This window comes from Oryza sativa, chromosome 2 (genome assembly GCF_034140825.1).
Source record: "Oryza sativa Japonica Group chromosome 2, ASM3414082v1".
In the NCBI taxonomy this organism is placed as follows: domain Eukaryota; kingdom Viridiplantae; phylum Streptophyta; class Magnoliopsida; order Poales; family Poaceae; genus Oryza; species Oryza sativa.
Window position 1 is genome coordinate 7955151 of NC_089036.1, and position 23923 is coordinate 7979073.

The 23923-nt window shown below is 42.8% G+C and overlaps 2 protein-coding genes and 2 long non-coding RNA genes across 5 annotated transcripts; 2 read left to right on the forward strand and 2 right to left on the reverse strand.

The window, feature by feature from the left end:
• Positions 1-6228: 6228 nt before the first annotated feature.
• LOC107280132 (uncharacterized) lies at positions 6229-17307 on the reverse strand. 2 transcript variants are annotated; one of them, XR_010739587.1, is made up of 4 exons: positions 16988-17307; positions 16244-16340; positions 7697-7777; positions 6229-6749 (listed from the first exon to the last, which is right to left on the reverse strand). It is a non-coding gene; the product is annotated as an uncharacterized lncRNA (long non-coding RNA). The 2 variants fall into 2 exon arrangements; XR_001543409.3 differs by lacking the exons at positions 6229-6749; positions 7697-7777 and adding an exon at positions 9353-12016.
• On the reverse strand, positions 8156-8689 carry LOC136355373 (uncharacterized). Its single transcript, XR_010739588.1, has 2 exons — positions 8565-8689; positions 8156-8395 (listed from the first exon to the last, which is right to left on the reverse strand). It is a non-coding gene; the product is annotated as an uncharacterized lncRNA (long non-coding RNA).
• On the forward strand, positions 8431-9860 carry LOC4328841 (peroxidase 70). The gene is made up of 2 exons (XM_015770060.3): positions 8431-8985; positions 9061-9860. Exons 1-2 carry the CDS (start codon positions 8566-8568, stop codon positions 9622-9624), a joined length of 984 nt encoding a protein of 327 aa, XP_015625546.1. The 5' UTR covers positions 8431-8565; the 3' UTR covers positions 9625-9860.
• Positions 17308-18562: 1255 nt separating the features above from the next.
• On the forward strand, positions 18563-20078 carry LOC4328842 (peroxidase P7). The gene is made up of 3 exons (XM_015770065.3): positions 18563-18937; positions 19073-19270; positions 19354-20078. The coding sequence occupies exons 1-3, from the start codon at positions 18728-18730 to the stop codon at positions 19909-19911; spliced, it is 966 nt and encodes a 321-aa protein (XP_015625551.1). The 5' UTR covers positions 18563-18727; the 3' UTR covers positions 19912-20078.
• Positions 20079-23923: the final 3845 nt, after the last annotated feature.

Here is a 23923-nt window from a genome sequence, read left to right on the forward strand (position 1 = left end):
TCAGCTGTACCGAAATCCGGTTGACATCACTGAGAAGGCTAATCCCTGCATGCGAATCAAAGAACACAAGTAAGAACAAGATAGATTGCAACACACTTGCATATGAATGATTAAGCACTCAAATTTAGGGTTTCACAAACCGATCTAGCAGTGAAATTGTTCTTAACAAATTAATCTAAGCAAAACCCGATTCTAAACTATGACGGCTACTGAATAAATATGATTAAGGATATCCTAGGGTTACCCTAGGGTGCACACCCCATTGGGCTTAGCCTAAGACCCAAATCAGATTCGAACTAGATGAGGTATGTAGCTTGTTTTGTAGATTTCCGATAGCTTGGTGGGAGTTTTGACGTGGGACGAAATCCATTTGAAAGTAAACTTCATAAGCTTTACAACAAGTACTCATGGGCCCTAAAATTCCTTCTAGATCAGCATCTAGATCCATTTGAATGTCAGGAGGCCTGAATCCGAATCTAAAATGTGTAGAACTTTATCTCTTGTCTTCTATGGACCAAAATTGACGTGGTGAGATAGAAGTGGACTTGGAGAAGATCTTGGTTTGGTCCCCAATCAACTTCTTTGATCATCCATGCATTCCTAACGCTCGGACTCTTTTTCCTTCACCCAAGTAAGTACATCTCCAAACGAGAACACACGAAACTCATTATGTAGCAATATTTGTTCAAATATATAACAAGTAAATCTAATATAGAACATATATACCTTTGGTTGATGAATACATAATGTAGTTATGGTTATATCCGAGCTAGTTGTGTTCTCATCACCCCTCCTAAAAAAAAAAGACCCGACGGCTCCGTCAGTCCAACTTACCCGTAAAGCCAGACAAACACCCCAAAGGACCCGATGGCTCCGTCAATCCAACTTACCCGTATAGCCATACATACATGTAGGCAAATGTCCAAGAACACACCACCTCTTAGCGCACATTCGTACGTCCAGCACAGACACCATATGCATGTCACGTGCCTTACATAGAGCCACATGCATGTCACGGAATCGCTTAAAATCGAATCAAGTCTGCTCGATCGATCGGTTAATTTGACAGTGGAAACTGACTAAACATCCCATCTTACACTCAGCATACTGAAACTGAATGCCTGTTCAGTCCACGGACGTGCATCCATCGTTCAGTTCTTTTGGCGAAAGTGTAAAGCTATTTTCTTCTAATGTTATCAGATTTGTTGATAACATTGCTGAGGTACTTATATTCGATTGAACTTGCATGGTTTTGGATAAAATTTAGCTGAAACCAAATATGTTCATAAACCTAATTCAATTCAGTGAAGTGTTAACCTGAAGATCTGCTCCTCCCGATCGAGGCAGTGTTCTTCCTCAAAGACACAATATAATAATACATTTTGAAAGGAAAAAAAAAACATAGAAAGCAAGGGATGAAGAAATGTTGGAGAGTATTCCAAACTCGCGTACAAGGGAGGACGCAGGGAGCCTGACAAACTCCATGGAAGGGTTCATATCCGAGCTCCACTGAGCCCCTCCAAGAACACGAGCAAACCGTGCCCGAGGGAGATCGGATTAATCAACAGCGCTCTCGGTTTTGCAACATCGCATGCATCCACAGCTCATGTGATCACGCAACCAATCAATAGAAAAAACAAAACAAGTAAATTGAGCGAGCAAGAAGAACCGGAGAATTCAGAGAAGCGCTGGAGATCAAGAACCGTAAGGGGGATAAAAAAATAGACGCTACTAATTCCATGTCAAGAATATCAAGATCGCGATGCATGCGGCGAGGGTTCATCAGAGCAGCGAGGTCGGAAGGCGACCCAACCAAGCCGTCGCCGCCGCCGCTGCTGCCCGACGATGTCGCCGCCGGCGGCTGCCGCTGATGCGAGGAGCAGGAGAGGAAGAAAGGGGAGAAGCCCTAGAAGCGGCGTCCTCTTAAAAGGGAGGGGCTTGAGTTTACGGGCCGGGACGATTTTAGGCCGATCCGTAACGGAGAGGATGGGCCGGTTTCTTCAGTTTGAGGTCCGTTGGAGGTTGGCCAGTAGGCCCACCAGGAATGCACTGCTCCTCCTCTTTTCGGTGAAGTGCTCAAGCTCAACTGCTCAAGAAGTCAAGATCAAGGCTAAATATAAAGTTTGAGTTTTCTAATCTCTTATGTTGCAATAACATTCAATAATAAAATCGATAAGTATGTAAATTTTGACTGACCAATAATCATTTTTTTAAATGATATTGTTTCTGTCAGTTTTCATCCTTCCACGTTGCACGGTTACACCTAACGCTGGGTAAAGTGTTTGTGATTGCATAGATTACAAAATTTTTGTTCTGCTGGCACCATTGTTTTTGGGGCCTGTTGGGAGTGTAGGGAGTTTTCTACGCCACCACTCTCCCTCTGTATAGGGAGTGGCTTTTCGGTTTTTTTTGCTGGTTTTTTCTTCCTTTGTCCACGGGCAATGGCTCTCTGATTGTTTACGTTGTGTAACCGGAACTCTGCTATAATATATTAATGTGCAATCCTTTTTTCTATTCGTGAAAAAAAAGAAATATCACATATAGGAATTCCCAAATTCAACGGCACATCGCATTGGAATATACGCGGTGGCAAAGGGATAAAATTCGCTCATGTAGGCCACGCACAGTCAAATCCCACATATTTAAAATATGAATATAGCTAGGACAATTTAAAATTGGTACGTAGATTAGTTCGATATATACGCATTCACTTGATACATACTTATATATTGGTATATGTATATAAATGCAACTTGCAACCTGTAATTGGCCCTGTTATAACTCCAAATTTCAGCTTCCTTATTTTCCATTAGCACGTTTTGTAACATGTTAAATGGTGTGTTTTAAAAAGTTTCTATATAAAAGTTATTTTAAAAAAGCAACTAAATCATTTTTAAATTTATAATAATTAATACTTAATTAATCATGTGCTAATGTCGTTTTGCGTGTAACTAAAATTTATCTTCAAATGTGGAGATCGAATAGGGCCCCTAGTATACTTATAGCACATGTGCACGTACAGCTAGCTATCCAGACAGTAACATTGTTGTTACGTTGTGGCGACATATATACCGGCAATAAACTAAACGGATAAGCTTGACAGATAGACAACATATAGCTCAATCCGTTTTTAAATGCATATACAACAATTTTGACTTTTAAACATAATATTTAAATATTCGTACATCTTATCTAAGATTTAGCGTAAATGTGCATGGTGTAGTTAAATTAGACTTATAGTACCATTAATAATAAAGCAAGTCACATCAAAATAATTGAAAAAACTTTCATCTGAAAGCAAAACAAATAATATTTATATAATTTTCTTAAATAAGATAAATTTTGAAAGTTGTTATACTCCCAAAATAAACCAACTTTTAACTCACTACTGGAAAAACAATTTTCGTAGACGACACCCATTTCACTATGCAGGTGGATCAAAATGCCACCTGCATTGTCGTGGATGGGGAAATGATGGTCATTCACCAGCGAAAATATATATTCCAGATGGACGACTTAAGCCGCCCATCTGCGAAAAAATATATATCATCACAGGCGGACCTCATAAGGCTGCACATGCAAAAATTAATTTTTACTTGCGGACCTCCTAAGGCCACCTTTGCAAAAATCGACTTTTGCAGGCGTAGCCTTATGAGGTCTGCTTACAAAAACGGGTTCAACAGTATTATGAACCAGATAACATGAATCATCCAAGCATAAGTCACTTCGCCTCTCCTCCTCTCTTCTCTCCCTCTCCCTTAGACTCAGCCCTCCCCTCCCTCTCCTTCTCAGCTCCGGCTGGAGGGAGGAAGGGCGGCGGTGGCGCAGCCCTCCCCTCCCCACCCTCCCTTCCTCCCAGATCCGAAAAGGGGGGAGGGCACCGACAATGGCGACGCGGCCCACCCTTCCCGTACCTCTCACTCCCATATCCAGCCGGAGAGGGAGGCGTGGCTCACCCTTCTCCTCCCTCTCCTTCCTAGATTTGGCCGAGGGGGGAAGGCAGCGACGGCGGCGCGGTCCTCCCCTCCCCTCCCCTCCGTCTCATGTGAAAATGCGAAGGGGTATATAAAAATCGATTTTCACATGCGCACGCTAGCTTAAGCCGCTCACTTGTTACAACATCTCAGATCTATGTTTTAAACAATCCCTGATGAAAACATGCTCTGCATCAAAGTTTTAGAGCTCAACCAGATCTACAATTTTGTAATTAATTGATGATCTTTTCATTTAAGATCGTTTAGAGCAAATAAGCATTTTAAGTTGCAGAGATGTGATGTTCAAAAGAATAGCATATCCTAACTCTAAACAACGAGTACTTAATAGTGTGACCGTGTGTGGACTATGAGGTCTAGAGTTTAAATCTTCTAGGAGTACATCATACTCGTGTATTTCGTGGAGAAAAAATGATGTGGCTTGCCACTTGCATCTAGTAGTCGGTTTGTCCGCCTCTGCGCAGTAGCGTTGGTTTAATTTTGGAACGTAAGGAATACATTTGGGAATAAGAGCAATACATGCCTAGTATATACGAAGGTGAGAGGCTAAAGCTAGTCGACATGGCATCCAGCTGGAAGGAGAGCTACCTCTCTACAGAGCAACAGACAACCATCGTCGGACTCGGAAACTGACATGCAATTAAATGGCCCAAGCGACCGTTTGCAGCTAGCGGCATATGCCCCCACCCAATTAACCTTAGATATCAGTTTTTCCAACCGGTACCACCGAGACGGTACTGTTGACTTTCGGTCATCAATGCTGGTTTTAGAACTGGCACCTTTGAAGTGCACATGAGCCAAAAAAAATCGGTTGTCAAGCCGATCCCAAAATTATCTCAAACCCATGAACTCATCTAGATCAAACAATACACATCTAGCTCTCATCTTGATCAACAAATCACAAATCACATATCAACAAATCACATCTAGATCAACAAATACACCGCCGCCGCCACCGATGCCGCCGCACGCCGCTGCCGCAGAGGGAAGGGTGCTGCCGGGCCGCCGCTGCCCTTCCTTCCGCCGGATCTAGCGGAGGGAGGGCGCCTCCGGGCGGCCGCTGCTCCTCCCACTACACGCCGCCAACACCGCCCCACGCCACTGCCGCGGAGGAGAGGGTGCCGTTAGGCCGTCGCCGTCCTTCCTCCCGCTGGATCTGGCAGAGGGAGGGTGCCTCCGGGTGGACACCGCACCTCCCGCCGCACGCCGCCGACGCCGCCGCACGTCGCTACAGCGGAGGGGAGGGCGTTGTTGGGCCGCCGCCGCCCTTCCTCCTACCGAATCTGGCGGAGGGAGGGCGCCTCCGAGCGGCCACTGCTCCTCCTGCCGCCGCCTCCGCCGCCGGGAGAGAAGAAAGAGAAGAGAAGGTGAAGAGAAGAGGAGAAGAGAAGAAACTGCGGTGGAGAGAGATAGAGAGAAAGTGCGGTGAAGAGAAGAAAAGAGGAGGAGAAGGTGGAGAGAGAGAGAGTGCGGTGTGTGGGTGGGCTGTGGATAAGAACGGCTAGAAATATCTCTCCCTCCCCCGTGCGGCTCAGTTCGGTTTTATGGATGTCAGGTTTTTTTAAAAACCGACACTTATAGTACTGGTGTTGGTTTTTATACAGAACCGGCACCTATAATCACTTAAATATGTTGGTTTTTTATGTTTTCGGACCGCGGAGGTGGGAAAAGGTCTATATGTGTCGGTTTTAACACTTCCGGCACCTATAGTGTCGACTTCTATGTGTGTTTCTGTAGTAGTGAGTAGTAATAAATTCCAAAAAAAATAAAAAATACTCCCTCTGTCCCATAATATAGGGACATAATATAAGGGATTATGGGACGGAGGGAGTAATTTATATCGATCTACTAAAAATCAACAAATTCAAATTTGACCAACACATTGAGAAATAAAAAAAGACAAATTAATATGTGAATCGTGCGCTACTGTTTATATATAAATTTATCTTTTTTATATCTCGACGTGTGAGTTGAGTTTAAATCTAAGATTTTATAAAGTTGTATATATATGTTGTATGAGTCCTATCAAATTTTTTTCAGAATTTTTTATTATCGTTTGGATTATTTTTAGCAAACGAAGTAACATCGCCTCGTGGAATAAAATAGTTCCCCTTTCTGCGTGCATGTATGCTTCTCTGGCTGTGTGAGTGTCACTGATCAGTTGGACTTGGCACTCTTCAATACTATGCGCGTATAGAATTCAGTTGAGGTTCAGTTATTAGTACGCCTAAAAGTCTGAAGAACCAAGTGCTTGATAGTATTAATTATTGCGCATATTGCGCGAGTTATGCATGTGCTCGTAGTAGGAAACGATTGACAATTTGACATATAGTTTCCCTATATATATATATATGCATGCATGTTTTGTATAAATAAAGTGTCAACGACCAAACACAAAATCGATCACCATCAGCACCGCTACTTTCCAGCCTGAATCACGTCAGAAGCTAAGTATTTCGTTGGTCGATCGATCAAGCCCGTATAACTGCACTCCAGTTTAATTAATTAGGGTGGTCAAGTGGTCGTCGCCGGGCACATGCTCGTGTCTGCTCGTACGTCCGTCCATCCCTAAAATGCTGCGAGTCCCGATCGAAATTTTTTTTCTCTGAATTTTGTATACTTGCTCAGCTGAATGGTGTCAGAACTGGAAAACCAAATATTGACAGAGGTTGTTTCCTTCTGCGGAATTGCTAACCTTCGGCTGTGTTTAGATCCAAAGTTTGGATCCAAACTTCAGTCCTTTTCCATCACATCAACCTGTCATACATACAACTTTTCAGTCACATCATCTCCAATTTCAACCAAATCTAAACTTTGGATCTAACTAAACACAGCCTTCGTTTGATAGAAAATTGAAGCCTAATTAAATTATGTAGATTTCGAGTCGTATCTACTTTGGTTATGCTCCAACTCCGACGACAAATGGTGGTGACCCTGACCCTGACCAGTTAAGGTTAATTACGTTAGCTCGTATCTCATATGTGGTCTGATGGGCATATCTCAAATACCAAAATTACGATGGGCACATCCACCACTACTAGAAAGACTATTTTCTAGACGATGGCAAAATATTTTTCTAGGCGGGTAGAACTCTCGAAGCCAAAGGACCGGCTAAAAAATGGCAAGGGGGAGGAGGAGGGGGAGGGCGATGACAGTCCGTCTGCGAAGATACAATTTCGCACGCGGACCACGTAAGATAGCGCCTGTGAAAATACCAAAATTAATATGTCCAATTTGCATGATCGACAGCCCCTTGCCTCCTATATTCATCGATCCACAGCAAATGTAGTTTAATTCCAAGCTACCGATCGAACCATCTTAAATTCTGTCAATCTGTTTTGAATATTATTCTTTTATTCACATTGGATATATATGATCCTGTCATGTCTCGCCTACGTGCTCATCACGGCTATTTAATGGCATCAATCCGTTTCTCACATCTCTTAAGCGAATTTATATACGATCGGTATACGTGATCACAACATGCATGAACGTGATCACAGGAAAAGATAACTTTAAAAACCACGATTTGCCGAGATAAAACCTAAGAATGAGACACGAAGCTTAATTCAAATTAGCTGGTTGATTACGATTTTTACCGGTGAACACAATCCACGCTTGAACTTTATGAATTGCATAAATTAATGCATATGAATGTATTTTGGGGGAAACACATACAACTTGGTAGAGAACCAATTACAAACCTTGGTGTCCATGCTTAGGGGTTTATTGAAGTCCTAGTGGTGGTCTCGTCACATATTCGTGAAGTTATCCTTGCATTTTTCCTATTATGCAAACCACATGCATATATATACATCATGTAGATAGAGACCAAAGATAAATGTGTGAATATAATAAAATTTTTATCAGAAGCTACTAAGCTAGTGTATCCATGTGTAGTACTACCTTCATTCCAAGAGAAAAGTTTTGCAGTCCTTGAGAAAATATCTCAAGGCACATTAAAGTTTGTTGTAATTTGAGATACTTACTATCTGGAGGTACATTCCAAAATATATGATAATGATTAGTTTATTTTTAACCAACTAATCTCATTCCAAAAACAAATAGAGGGACTATATAATTTTCTCTGATCCCCTGTAAATTTTGAACTGTACTCATGGTCTATTGCGCACGTCTCCAAATAGTAATGCCAACAACATGTGTGTTATCTAAACAATTTTTTTTGTTCCATTCAATCCATTGGGCATTTTTTCTGAGCGATACATAAACGATAAGCATATTTGGCTGCATATATATGAGTGTTGCATTTGTCAACAGGAGGAGAAAGGTCTTTGAACTTCTCGAGTGTTTTTTCCACTTGTGTAGCGGCCTAACTTTGACCCCCCATTTTCGTCATCGAAAGGTACCCCTTTTGCATGCATGCAAATGCAACCTCAGCCACACTATAAATAGCAACACATTTGTTACTTCTCAGCTCGTGCCAGCCACACATCAAGTAAGCTAAGCTACTGAGCTAACTCAGCTTAGCTAAGCTTAGCTAGAGCTCAAGTGATTAAGCAAGAACACTTAGTTACTCATAGATAATTAATTAATTAAGATTTGTGAGATTACCATGGCTTCGAGGAGTAGCTGGCATTGCTGCTTGCTGGCCTTCTTCCTCCTCTCGTCCGCCGCCGGCGCCGCCTACGGGCAGCAGCTGTCGACGACGTTCTACGCGGCGAGCTGCCCGACGCTGCAGGTGGTGGTGCGCGCCACCGTGCTCGGCGCGCTCCTCGCCGAGCGGCGGATGGGCGCGTCCCTCGTCAGGCTCTTCTTCCACGACTGCTTCGTCCAGGGCTGCGACGCCTCCATCCTCCTCGACGACGTGCCGGCGACGAGCTTCGTCGGCGAGAAGACGGCGTTCCCCAACGTCAACTCCGTCCGCGGCTACGACGTCATCGACCAGATCAAGCGCAACGTCGAGCTCCTCTGCCCCGGCGTCGTCTCCTGCGCCGACATCGTCGCCCTCGCCGCCCGCGACAGCACCGCCCTGGTACGCGCCGCCCACCGACACACACAATGTTCGAATTGATTCCATAGATTCTGACGGCGACGCGCGTACGTGCAGCTCGGCGGGCCAAGCTGGGCGGTGCCGCTGGGGCGGCGGGACTCGACGACGGCGAGCCTCAGCGCGGCGAACAGCGACCTGCCGGCGCCGTCGAGCGACCTCGCCACGCTCATCGCGGGGTTCGGCAACAAGGGCCTGAGCCCGCGCGACATGACGGCGCTCTCCGGCGCGCACACCATCGGCTTCTCGCAGTGCGCCAACTTCCGCGACCGCGTCTACAACGACACCAACATCGACCCGGCGTTCGCCGCGCTCCGCCGCCGCGGCTGCCCCGCCGCGCCGGGCTCCGGCGACTCCAGCCTGGCGCCGCTCGACGCGCAGACGCAGAACGTGTTCGACAACGCCTACTACCGCAACCTGCTCGCCCAGCGCGGCCTGCTCCACTCCGACCAGGAGCTCTTCAACGGCGGCTCGCAGGACGCGCTGGTGCAGCAGTACAGCTCCAACCCGGCGCTGTTCGCCGCCGACTTCGCCGCCGCCATGATAAAGATGGGGAACATCAAACCGCTCACCGGAGCCGCCGGCCAGATCAGGCGCAGCTGCAGGGCCGTCAACAGCAGCTGATGGATTATTGCTTATATAAGTGTAATTAATTAAGGCATTAAACATGCTTAATTAATATGTTCATGGTGATTCGCAGCTTTGATGTTGGTTACAAAGGTGACCAACCCATATATACACATGATATACATGGATGAATAAGTAAGCTATGGAAAGTACACATATGACCTTGGGTTGAAAAGTGATGGATCAACCAAGCAAGGTCATTATAAATGGGAACATCTGTTTATCATGTGCTACACTAAAGGTGCGTTCGTTCCTGGGGGATTGGGTGAGAAAGCCCATCGTATTCCGCACGCACGCTTCCCAAACTACTAAACGGTGCATTTTTGACAAAAATTTTCTATAGGAAAGTTGCTTTAAAAAATCATATTAATCCATTTTTGAAAATTAAAATAGTTAATACTTAATTAATTATGTGCTAATGGCTTATCTCGTTTTACGTATCTTCCTAATCTTCTTAATCCCTTTCTCCTCGAACTCACTCTAAGTTGTGAAACTATATCTGGATGTGCAAGAATTTCTACAAACAATAAAAAAAGTTTATGCTTCTCTGCTGCCATAAAAATATTGTGATTATTCTACTACTTACCATTGATGAACACAAGTTCTCCGTATATACAATATTATTGTGATTATTCTACTTTTTACCATTGCAAACACTATTTTCATGGCAGCAGAGAAGCATAAACTTTGTTTATTGTTGTTGTTATTGTGATTATTCTACTATTTACCATTGAAAACACTCTATTACACAACTTCTCTTTCTCCCACGTTTTATTATTGTTGTTACTAGATAACCTCGGTTAGCTCTTTAATTTTAGTCAGAGTGCATGCATTACATAACCTTAAAGTTAAAGAGTGTTTGCAAATAATGACGAGAATGCTTGGCCTCGAGAGTCAGATGCCCAGAAACATATCGGACACTACGGTACACTCCATATGATGGGCTTGGGTCACATCAATCATAATTTTTTTTTGAACAATCCAAACGTCTCTCTGCCCTTCATTCCCATTTACCACTGAGTGAGGGTCCTCTGCAGTACTACATATGCAGTACTGCTCACTGACATGTAGGCCCCACAGACCCTTAGGTCTACATGTCAGTCTGCAGTACTGAGGATCTGAATTGTTTACCACCTAGTAGCCAGTACATGCATGAGATGTTACATGTTACGTGCAGAAGGTCTATGGACAATACTTAAACGGTTTCCTAAAAATTATTTATCGGATCAACTATCTGATTACACTGCTATATTCGTTATAATTAAATCTTTATAATAAAATATCACACATGATTATATTTGGATGAAAATATATGTTTCAACCATTGAGTTTCGATGTTTCGCACGTGAGAAAAAGAATGTTTCAACTGAAATTTACGGTAGCGCTAATACATGCGCAGTGCGTTGTTTGTTAATTCAAGTGCCTGACGTAGCGATCTTCACCATGTTTTCCTTTTTTCCCCTTTTTCAGTTTCCCTCGCCTCCGCCTCCGGTTCCCAATCCACCCCCTTCTTTTTTTCCGTTTTCAATTTCAACTAGCCCAACCTCTGGTTCCCACTCCTTCCCTGAGCGGAGTTTATCCCTTTCGTTTTTTCTACAATCGTATCGGGAGTAAAAGAATTACTATAGGATATATTTGCAAAGTAGTATATTACTATCAAGTAAAAGATTTACTTTTACTTTGCTTTCGTTTTTCTACAGTTGTACCAGAGTAAAAGAATTACTATATGATATCTTTGCAAAGTAGTATATTACTATCAAGTAAAAGATGTACTTTTACTTTGCATTCTCGCTAGAATCCATTTAGTAATTTAATTATCTCAAATTCTTCTCCAAAATCCATTCAACAATTGATTTACCATCAATTGTTCGTAACTATTTTACTTATTCTTTTATTGGTAGGGCACACTGTTATGGCAGAGGGCGTCCTCATCGGCCTAATGTGAATCCACGGTTGTGACGTCGACCATCACGTCGACGGAGGTCACCTCCCTCTAGGTGAGGACTATAACCGCCTGGGCCCCGTTGGTGGAGGGTTGGGGTTGCGCAGATCAGCCGATGTCCAAGCAGCGGAGGCCTATGGTTGCACAGATCAGGGTCATCGGCGACGATGAACAACGGGGCAGTTGGTATGGATGGAGCCGAAGTCGCCTCCGCTACCGGCCACCGGCCACACTTACCAAATCCGGCAGCGACAACGACCTCAACCTGCCCTCCACTGCCGGCCGCTCTCCTTCCCAACCCTAGCTCCGTCGGCAACAGCGTTGGAGGAAGGCTATGTCGGCCGAGCAAGGGAGGCACGATGAGGAACGCTTCATCCGTCCGAGCGGCGCCGGCGAGGACGGTGGCGGCTGTTTCGGCCCCATTTGCCGCTTGACGAGATGGTTTCACTACATCCGTAAAAGTAGGAATTTAACTCCTCAGAAAAAATAGGACGGTATATATAATAAGATATGAAATTGCTAGTAAAACAATTACTAGGGGAGGGCGTGGGAATCGAGAGGTGGGAGGGAGGTCGGCCAGATCGGGATGAGGCGCGCGATCGGCTAATCAACGCGCTACCCTCTTATTAGTAGTACCACTGAAATTTAACTCTTTTGCATAATATAAGTTATTGTGTTTCTATGAATTTTTTAAAATGTTGCGTATGGTATTTGGATGTTTCACTAAGTATTTCTAATGTTTCACTAATTCATTTGAAAATATTGCATATGGTATTCTTATGATGTTTCAACTAGATTTTGTGTTGTTTCAATAGTTACAACTCAATGTTTTTAACTCTTTTGCACATTGTAAGCTATTATGTTGCTATGATTTTTTTTTAAATGTTGCATATGGTGCTATTTGGATGTTTTACTAATTCATTTGAAAATATTGCATGTGGTATACTGGTATTCTTTTGATGTTCCAGCAAGTTTTCATGATGTTCCAATAGTTACAACTCAATGATGCATGTGCAATATATAAATATTTTAGTTAGGAAAATAATAATATATTTTCTTATCAAAGAAACATAATTATTTTGGATCTTTTTAAAAAAATTTAGTTACAACAACGGTGGTACGATCGAATTGTAAATTAAATAAGTAATTTAGAAAAAAATAATAAAAAGTTTTACTAAAAGTATAGCGAGAGATGGATGGGTGTACAGTCGAACATGATGGAGTAGCAAGCAACGGAAACAACATGCATGCTCTCCCAAGAGTTTGGTGGGCATGCACGCTTGCCGGGATGTAGGGGGCATAAGGCTTCCGACGCGTAGAGTCCTCTCAATAATGCAATTAAATATACTATTATTTTGATGCTAGTGAAAGAATGGAACTGAATCTCACTATGCTTAGCGCAATACATTTGCTTAACTGCTTGTGTGATATCTTAGGGGCAAAATAGTCTTTTCTTATATGCTAACGGAGGTCCACTGACAACAATGACAAAAAAAAAACAAAGAGAGAGATAACACATGTATCAGGGCATATTGTTTGTGTTGTGCTTGGCAATGCCGAACTATAGAATCCGAATGATTGCCAATAAGTAAATCATAACACTCGGGAACCATTCAAAGCAGTAATTTTGCTTCACACTTTTTTTTTTGCCAAGGAACATTGATTTTTATTTTTTCTATGCTCATTTACATTGGTACTTCTTACATATTATTATATTACTTATTTTCTTTGAATGAAGGAGAGAGGGTGTGCTTACTGAATGACAATATTGTCCTTTGGAATGTTACACAAAAGGGTGACTCGATCACTGCATATTACACAACCCAAACCACTTGCCTTTGCCAATTTCCCTACTCACATCTTCTCCTTAAACCCTAGACATGAGTGTGACGCATTAGATAGGACTAAGGCCAAAGTGCTGCTATTTTTTTTCCTTTTAGTATTCTCTCACCTACTCAACTTTAGATTGTGATTGTATAATAGCCCTAATAGGTAGATGTTGGCTGCAACCATGCTACAGTTGTATCTGCTTCCTGCATTGTTGGCTATGGTTTAGGGGGATTGTGCAACACAACTTGTCACAGATAGGGGTCATCTGTGGTGGGCATACATTCGGAACCGACACCATGGGGTTTTCTGTCGGTTCGAAAATTCGACCTATCATAAATGATCCTCCATTAATTTGTGACAGGTCGTGTCTACTGCCTAACCTCAAACAGGGTTTGTTTTGACCAATCAGAGTTCATTGCCACTGCCTATGTAATGGGCCATGAGGGCTATCTACATTGACCGTATCTGTAGTAGTGAGCCCCAATTACCGCAACCATCACTACTGATCATGCTCAATGATAATAGACACAGAGTACTCCTGAGGCAAAGGATATGAAACTTCGGTGTCCTAAGACTTGTGAGCCAAGAAAATAAAAATAGTACCTCGTTCATTGTCATGAGTTGCATTGTGTTTTTACCTTGAAGGATTTGCATCTCAGAATATTAAAATTGCCCTGTTAAATTAATCTATATAGTAGGTACTAATGCCCTATTAAATTAATACTAAGGCTTAATTGATTTGTATGAAAATCATAGGAAATTTAAAGGGATTTCTATCTTACTAGCCACGTAAGTCGCACGTTGCGCGACCATAATGACCTGTTTGAGAGGTAGGTGTACATTGATGCAAACTGTGCGTAATATCGTAAGGGTTATACAGGGTATGAATATCTATAATCGTAAAGAGTAAGAACATTGCAACTGAACTTAACTGCTAGCCGCAACGGGGGAGGAGGCAGTGGATGTGGATGGATGCGTTCTGGCTTCTGGGATTAGATGGGTTTTTTTTACACCTGTTCAGTGATTCCTATATATACACTACCGTGAATGTGGGCTTCTCCTTTTCGCCACCTTTCGTCTGCTGTGTGGACCATGGACCGTTGGCTACGTGAAAACTCTGGAGGATTCTACTGTTGACCGGGATTTTTCACTCATGTTTATTTCAGATCCAATGGCACCAATTTAATTCCTTGCTGCATCCAACAGCCCTAAATTTTTGATGACGTGACGCTTTGTGGTAGTGAAAAACTTTAGTATTTTCACTACTTTAGATAGGGAAAATTCCTGTAAAGGTCTTTGATATAGAGAATTGAATCATATTTTTTTCCTTTTAAATTCGTATGATATGAACAATCCTATAGACAATGTTTGGAAAATAGGTTTGGGATATGATTTCCCACTCTCCAATAGGTAAGTTTCAATCTTAGCCATTCATTCATCTCACCTCATTTTATCATATCCCTCCATTCATTTCTATTTCCCAATTCCACCTCTCCTAACCTATTTTCCAAACATACCCATAGAGTTTTTTAAGTTAGCCAGAGATTCAATCTCTTGAAAAATTTCTTTTCAGTATATCTCTCTCATTTAATTCCTATGTTTTTCCTACGGCCTAATCAAACAACCATATTCCTGTGTTTTTTTTTCTGTGCTTTGCAATTATCTATTTTACTCGCTATTTTAATTATGTGTTTCAAAGGAACCCTAAATATCTACCCCTGGATATCTTGCCTACAAAACAGGTGATCATTACTACCTTGAGTCGCAAGACTAATAGGTAGTAATAGCTGGCTTGTTTGATTCTCCCTTGAGTTCTTTAGATCTCCAAGGAGCCAACGGAGAGGTCAAACAAAGCCGAATTGTCACAATCTTAGGTCCACAAGTCCAATTCACTGCATGCAAGCAGACAAGACCGTTTGCTTTCCATGTGGATGTGTCCTAAGGTGGCAGATTTTCATTTGGTTCAGATAAACACAGAACAAAAGTGAAATATAGGAGTATATGACAAATAATGGCAGAAAGGTGCACTGTTGATGATGACAATGGGCATTTGTTAGCATATCAAAGCTAAATCACCATGCCAATAGCGAGCATAATTAAGTTGAGAATTTTTTTTTGGAGAAAAACATATGAGCAGGCGTATCAAGCACGATATTACCATTCTAAGTTTTGCAGAGATAATTTTCAAAATGTCTCTAAGTTTTGAAGCTCTATAGTCTAGAGATATTTTTTAGAGGCACTTTTAAAATAGCCTAAAATATTTTTACTCTAGAGACACTTTAGAGACATTTTTAGCATACATTGTTAAATTTATCTTGTAGAGACATCTTTTTGGCACTTTAAAATTTGCCTCATATGTAAAGGCATTTTTTTAAGGCATTTAAAAAGATGTAAAGGCATTTTTCCAAATATTAATATATATTAAGTAACTAGATATAAGTAACACAAATCACATATTTACGTGTAATTATATGAGGTTGGGATGGTTAGTGCATTGAAGATAAAAATGGTCAACTCAAGAGGTCATGAGTTCAAGGATTGGTAAGGAACAATATTTTTTTTTCATATTGATTTGCTATAGTTGCCGCAATGTATTAATGCCTCTACAAAGTGCCTCTATTTGCATAGACATCTTATAAAATGCCTCTTAGTTTGTAGAGACAATTCACCAAAAGGCACTTATGAGACACTCTTCAAAATGTCTCTATAGCACTGTAAAGACATTTTAAAAATGTCTATATATTATTGGGAAAATATCTCTACAAGGTATATTTATTGTAGTAGAGCAATGATATAGAAACGGTAGCAGCATGCAATGTACAGTGGAAGAGAAAGAGAGCTTACCTCGAGGGGGCTCCTCAATTGCGCAGGTGTGCTAGGAGAGAAAGTTGTGCACGTGCCTATCCGAATCAGAGCTGCTGCTCCTTTCGATCCTTTCGTCCTGCAATTGACTCTCCATGCAACCGGAGAGAACCCGAATTATAAAACTTTCAACTTTGAGCCTAAAATTTCAATAAACTTTCTACTTGTGCTTCAAACTTTCAACATAAAACCACAAACTTTTGATTCAAAACCAGAAAATTTCAACTAAAAAATTAAAAACTTTCCACTTGTGATTCAAAACTTTCAATATAAAATGACAGAACATTTAATTCAAAATCTGAAACTTTCAATTAATAATTAAAAAACTTTCTACTTGTGGTTCAAACTAACATTATACAAAATCACAAAAAAATTTATCCATGAACTGAAACTTTCAACTAAAAATTTAAAAATATTCTACTTGTGGTTCAAACTATCAATATAAACACAGAACTTTTGAGAAAACAAATGAAACTTTCTAGTAATTTTTTTTTAAAAAAAAACTATCTACTTGTGGTTCGAAATTTCGATATAATATCGTAATTTTTTATTCAAAATCAGGAATTTACAACCATAATTCTGAAACTTTCAGTGGTAATATGTGCAACTTTATAACTCAGACTTTTAGCTCAAAAACCACAAAACATTCTACAAGCTTAATCTCGAACTTTTCAAAGCGAAAGTTTGTGTGATTTGCCTAACACGAACTAGCGGTATGGAGCTTACCAGTGTCCAAATCTAACAAAGGAAAGAATAACTCATCACGCCTTATCGGGTAGAGATTAGGAAGAAGTGGGAATTATCTGAATCTCAACGGGAAGAGGAAGAGGATCGAGGTAGGGGCAGCAAGCCCAAGCCTACAAGGAAGGACAAGACTAGAATTCATCATGGAGGATGATGATGTGGGCGCTCCCTGCCGTCTTGCCAAGAGTGAGGCTGGACGTGGGGGAGCCAATGCATGCGCGTAGGGCCCGATGGTGGAGGGAAGGTACTAGTGTGGCGAAGCTGCGCCAAAAATCCTTTCCATGCCTGAGGTTGAGACCGAGCTCCTAATGGCCCAAGCCTGATTTTTATCGTGACAAATATATGAGAAGTACACAATTTATTTTCTGTTCGAATAGGCAGAGAGCAGCTGTAAATTTACCGGGTCAAAGCCAATCCAAATAACTTTTTTGTGTAGTTGGTAATAAAATTTGGTGCTCGTAATTTACACCGGTTTCGTGCCACTTATTAGCTAAGGCCCTGTTTAGTTCGTGAAATGAAAATTTTTGGGTGTCACATCAGATGTTTGACCGGATGTTGGAAGGGGTTTTCGAACACGAATGAAAAAACTAATTTCATAACTTGCCTGGAAACCGCGAGACGAATTTTTAGAGCATAATTAATCCATCATTAGCACATGTGGGTTACTGTAGCACTTATGGCTAATCATAGACTAATTAGGCTCAAAAGATTCGTCTCGCGATTTACATACAAACTATACAATTAGTTTTTCATTTTATCTATATTTAATGCTCCATGCATGTGTCCAAAGATTTGATACGATGTTTTTGGGAAAACAAATTCTGGGAACTATACGGGGCCTAAGTTTCATAGTAGGCTATAAGTGACAATTCCCCCCCTCCCCCTCATCGAATCATCGTAAGGGTTCACTCAAATATTAAAATTTCAGTGTTAAAAAACAAGGTGAAATAATTGATATTGTAAGTGATCAATCTCAGTGCTTTTCTCCAATTTGAAATTTGCTTCAATTCCGATATGATTTAATTGTGACAGATTGAAATTTAATTTGTTTTGAAAAGATCAAGATAAGAATACCATAGTTTTTTGTGATTCAAAAACTTTCAAATTTAACATTTTGATCAAGAAAAAGAAAATCACTGCACCAACTCACTGAATAGGTATGTTAGGGATATCACAAGTAAACCCTAATGGATATACTCCGTATATGCCAGGATGAAACAAAGCTTAATCAAGACGATGGATGGAATGATATATTGAGCAAAAACAAGGTGATATATATGCAAGGAACGAAATTTCCTCCAGATAATATGTATGTGTTGTAAACTTTCATTGGATTTGTGAAGTTGTGTGAGCGATACATAGCCGATAAGTTTATTTGGCACATACACCTATGTCGCTCTCGTCAACTGGAGGAAGAAAGGTCGTAGAACTTGCCCATTTTTTTCCACAAGTTTGTGACCCCCCATCGGCGTCATGGAAAGCTACCCCTTTTTTGCGTGCATGCGATCTGATCTCAGCCACACTATAAATAGCTAGACAAGTGTAACTTCTTAGCTCGTGCCAATCACAAGAGCAAGAAGCTACTGATCTTAGCTGAGCTAGAGTTCCAGTGATCATTAAGGAAAGAATTAGCACTTGGTCAATCACACATAGGTAATTAAGATTAATTGCGATCGAGATCATATCACTAGCTAGCTAGCTGTGTGTACGGAGTACGGTGCCATGGCTTCCAGGACTTGGCATTGCTGGTTGTTGCTCGTCTTCTTCCTCCTCTCCGACGACGCCTCCGGGCAGCTGTCGACGTCGTACTACGCAGATAGCTGCCCGTCGGTGGAGAAGGTCGTGCACGCCACCGTGGCGAGCGCCATCCAGGCCGAGCGCCGGATGGGCGCCTCCCTCATCCGCCTCTTCTTCCACGACTGCTTCGTCCAGGTTTAATCATCTTGTAAACTGGATTAATTTGTTAATCACCACGTTATAATGTCTTAGGGTTCTAACGTTTGCAACTTTGCAAGGATGATTATTGATTAATCATGGTATTAATGATCGATCTGCAAACTGGTCCAGGGCTGCGACGCGTCCATCCTTCTGGACGACGTGCCGGCGACCGGGTTCGTCGGCGAGAAGACCGCCGCCCCGAACAACAACTCCGTGCGCGGGTACGAGGTCATCGACCAGATCAAGGCCAACGTCGAGGACGTCTGCCCCGGCGTTGTCTCCTGCGCCGACATCGTCGCCCTCGCCGCGCGCGACAGCACCGCCCTGGTACGTTCACCCGAGTGTTCGACGCGTGCTCGTGACATGCGTGGCGAGCTGGTGTGTGAGCGACATTCGTCTTGTCCATGCAGCTCGGCGGGCCGAGCTGGGCGGTGCCGCTCGGCCGGTGCGACTCGACGACGGCGAGCCGCAGCGAAGCGAACAGCGACCTGCCGGGGCCGGGGAGCAACCTCACCATGCTCATCGCGCGGTTCGGCAACAAGGGCCTAAGCCCGCGCGACATGACGGCGCTGTCGGGCTCGCACACCGTCGGCTTCTCGCAGTGCACCAACTTCCGCGCCCACATCTACAACGACGCCAACATCGACCCGTCGTTCGCCGCGCTGCGCCGCCGCGCGTGCCCCGCCGCGGCACCCAACGGCGACACCAACCTGGCGCCGCTCGACGTGCAGACGCAGAACGCGTTCGACAACGCCTACTACGGCAACCTGCTGGTCCGGCGAGGCCTGCTCCACTCCGACCAGGTGCTGTTCAACGGCGGGTCGCAGGACGCGCTGGTGAGGCAGTACGCCGCCAACCCGGCGCTGTTCGCCGCCGACTTCGCCAAGGCGATGGTGAAGATGGGGAACATCGGGCAGCCCAGCGACGGCGAGGTCAGGTGCGACTGCAGGGTCGTCAACGACAGCTGATCATCCATGGGCTGTATATATTTTCATGTGGATTTGTGGTGACGTATCTTTGTTGTAAATACTGTGATGCAATAAAGCAGCGTGGTAACATCGTTGCTATTTTCTCTCAATGCTCTTTGTGGTTTTACTCCTTCCGTTTTTAATAAATAACGTCGTTATGTGTTTAATCATTCGTCTTATTTAAATATTTTATGTAAATGCATAATACATAAATCATGCTTAAAGTACTTCAAGGGATAAAACAACTCGCAATAAGTAAAAGATAGTTACATAAATGTTTTCAATATGGTCAAACGTGTTTCAAAAATCAACGACGTCATCTACTAGAAAACAGAGGTAGTACAATCTAGCACACATGTTCAAGTCGTCGATCCATCCAAAAAAAAATAGCTTTCTTGTTTGCATTCTTACCCTTATTTTCTACTCCTGTTACTTTTTTTTAACAATTGAACGACATACAAATATGTTTACACACACCACTGCACACAACACCACATTCATACACTAATGAATACATCCCTAACACACGCTCAAAGATATAGGAAACCAGTGGCATATATCTAATCCCATTAATTTTCTATTGAAAGCTCACTTACATGTGCATAATATCGGTGGCTTCCCCTGCTCCAATTACGATTTTATCCTTAATTTTAACTTTAAGATCATGTCCTTATATTTGAGCTGAAGCTTGTGCTTACCCCATTCCGTTAAGATGACTAACTATGTAGGGTCAAAATTCATTTTGAGTTTGCTCTATCCCTTAGTTTTTTTTTTACTAAACAAGTGGAAATTCGTATTAAAATAGGGGCAACATTTATAAAATGAAGCTTAATGTAAAAAAAAAAGGAGCAAAATCATAATGTCCTCGGAAAAGTAGGGACGAACACCGTTAAATCATGTTAACAAGAGCACATACAAACTTCAGTTAAAAATGACAAAATCAAAAACTTCAAAAAATAGGGATACAATCTTAACTGAAGTATTACAAAATCACAAAGTTAAAACAAAAGGTAAAATCGTAGCTGAAGTTAAAGAACAGAAATAAGAACACAATTGTCCATTTTTACCCAGAGATGACTACACGGTGGCCCATAAACCAGGCTGTCTTACAAGGTGATCTTGTGGGCTTTGTCTGTAAGGCCTGTGAGGCCATCTGAGGTCCGAAACCGGGCCTAGCTCGTCCAGATGTTAGGACGTCAAAATTGCTTGTTAGTTGATTGGAATAAGTCTATTTTGCTCCCTCCTCTCTTGCTTCGTTGAATCGTATCCCTCAATCACAAAACCGGATATAACACCTTGCACAATTTCAAAAACCAGTTCAAATTGACTCTTTGGGTGGTTTCAAAAGCGGTTTTTCCATAATGACAGATCGACTTGGTCTAAGTGTTTTCACGTGGTAGCCCAATCATTAAAGGAGTTGAATATAGAAGGGGGACGGCTAATGGGCGGCGATCACAGGCCCACCTGCTCCCCCTGTATGCTCCCTTCTCTCCCCCTTTCTCCTCTCTTTCTTCTCTTCATACTACAGTACACCATACAATTTTAAAAAATAAAAAAACAAAGTTGAAAAAATTTATGTATAGAAATACAAATACTATATATAAAAAAAATTGAATTCAAATTCAAATTTGAAATGAGTATGTAAATTTTTGACTTATAAACTTTGGGTCTATAAACTAATATTTGAATTCAAATTCAAATTTGAATGGGTATGTAAACTTTTGACTTATAAAATTTGGGTCTATAAACTAATATTTGAATTCAAATTCAAATTTGAACGGGTATGTAAACTTTTGACTTATAAACTTTGGGTCTATAAACTAATATTTGAATTCAAATTCAAATTTGAACGGGTATGTAAACTTTTGACTTATAAACTTTGGGTCTATAAATTAATATTTGAATTCAAATTCAAATTTGAAACGGGTATGTTAACTTTTGACTTATAAACTTTGGGTCTATAAACTTTAGGTGTATAAACTTTAGATGTATAGAAATACTATATATAAAAAATATTTGAATTCAAATTCAAATTTGAATCGGATATATAATCTTTTGATTTATAAACTTTGGGTCTCTAAACTTTAAATGTGTAAACTTGAGGTGTACGAACTATAGGTGCATAAATTTATTAAAATAGGAAAGTAATACGGTGTCAAAAAAAGAAAACCAGGTGGAGGAAGGGGGATCCGGATCCGATCGCCCTGGGCGATCGCTCGCCCAGTAGCAATTCCGGCCCGCAATGCCGGTTTACCAGTGGCGGACTGGACAAAGTTGGCCGTTGATATCGGCGGGGTTGGCAAATAAGTTCCACATCCCGCTGCAGCCGAGGCACACGCAGCAGGCTAGAGGGGCTCGCGGTGGCGTTCCACAGCTGGTCCTCTCCATCGCCGCCCTCTTCCGCCTCCCAATCAACGTCGTCCGTTCCACACGGCGGCAAGCAGCAACGACGGAGGAAACCCCATGGGCGCTGACACGAGGTCCTCCAAGGTCCGGTGCTCGCCGTGGAGGCGGCGTGCGAGGTCTATTATGTACACGCGGGAAACAGAGAACTGTGTCGCCTTGACGCCGAACAGCCTAGCGACGTCGGCGATCCACGGCGTTGGGAACTCGAAGAGTGCAACGACCCGCCAGATCCTTGCGACCTCCTCTCTATCTCCTCGACTCCTCTAGGCTGGCCGGCGTGCAGCGCACCTCCTTTCCCTTCTCCCCTCTCTCCCCAGATGTGGGAGGCAAGCAACAAGCGGCGGGAGTGGAGCTGGGCGGGGCGGCTGGTGGGAGATCCTAGTCGCATGACGTCCCGTGCCTCGTCGCGCACAACGACCCACCGCTCGCTCTCGTTGTCGCCGTGCTCTCATGCATCGATGGCGACATCTGCCCGTCTTGCATTCACCTCACAAGCCACCACCATGTCAACTGAGGGCTCTTGAGCCACCGCTGTCACCGCTGCCACCTCCGCAAGGTGTCATTCAATTCTGCCACCACCGAGCATGATTTCGGTAGCACCACCTATGTGGTGGACATAGGCGAACCTTAACCCTAGCTTCGGCGAGTCGCTGCAATGGATAGCTTTGTGACCTTCTCCCGCTGTCGCCGATGTTGGATCCTCCTAGCGGCGAGTGGGACAGTGGCGGCATTCGAGGTGTACAATATCTACTACCACCTGGCCATGGTGGCCTGGCGCCACCGCCTCGTGCAGCTGGTTGGCATAAGCTCTCTCAGCTCGTCCTCGATGACCCTAATGTCAGCCGAGTCTTCGGCAAGGTCGGATTCCGCAATGAGGACATCAAGCTCGCCATTCTCTGCCCATGCCGCTCTTCGGCTGCCTACCCATGTGTAGCTGTCCGCCGCTTCTCTTCCTTTGCAGCTTCGCCGCCGCAGACGACGCTGTTATCCCTTATCCCACCGGGAACCTTGCCGGCTCGGGGGGAGAAGAATTGTCGCCGCATCGCCAAGATCCTCTCCCGTGGTCGCAACCCCATGCTCGTCATCACGGGTGATGCGAGAGAAATAGAAGGACTGACAAGTGGATCCCATATTTTTTTTAATTTTTTTGACCATTGTACCTTACAAATCGGACCCACTTCTATTTCAACTCCTTTGATGACTGAGCTGCCACGTCGGGACACTTAGACCAAGGCAATTTGCCACGTCAGCAAAACATCTTTCGAAACTATCCAAGGAGTCAATTTCCACCGGTTTTTAAAATTGTGGGTGGTGTTATTCTAGTTTTGTGGTTCAGGGATGCGATTTAACCAGGGTAAAGAGATGCAGGATGCGAAATAGACTTATTCCTAGTTGTTACTTCCACGTAGATTCGGCCCATCCTCATACCCATGCGCTCTGGATGTAGGCAGGAATGTAAGTACGTAACAACATATACACAAAGTGTTGGAAATATAGTCATATATCGGTATATTTTAATCCAAAATATTAAGACAATAATCATGACATGAATAATGTGAGGTGATCTAGTGATAAAATTAAACATAACCAGGAGCATGCTTAAGAT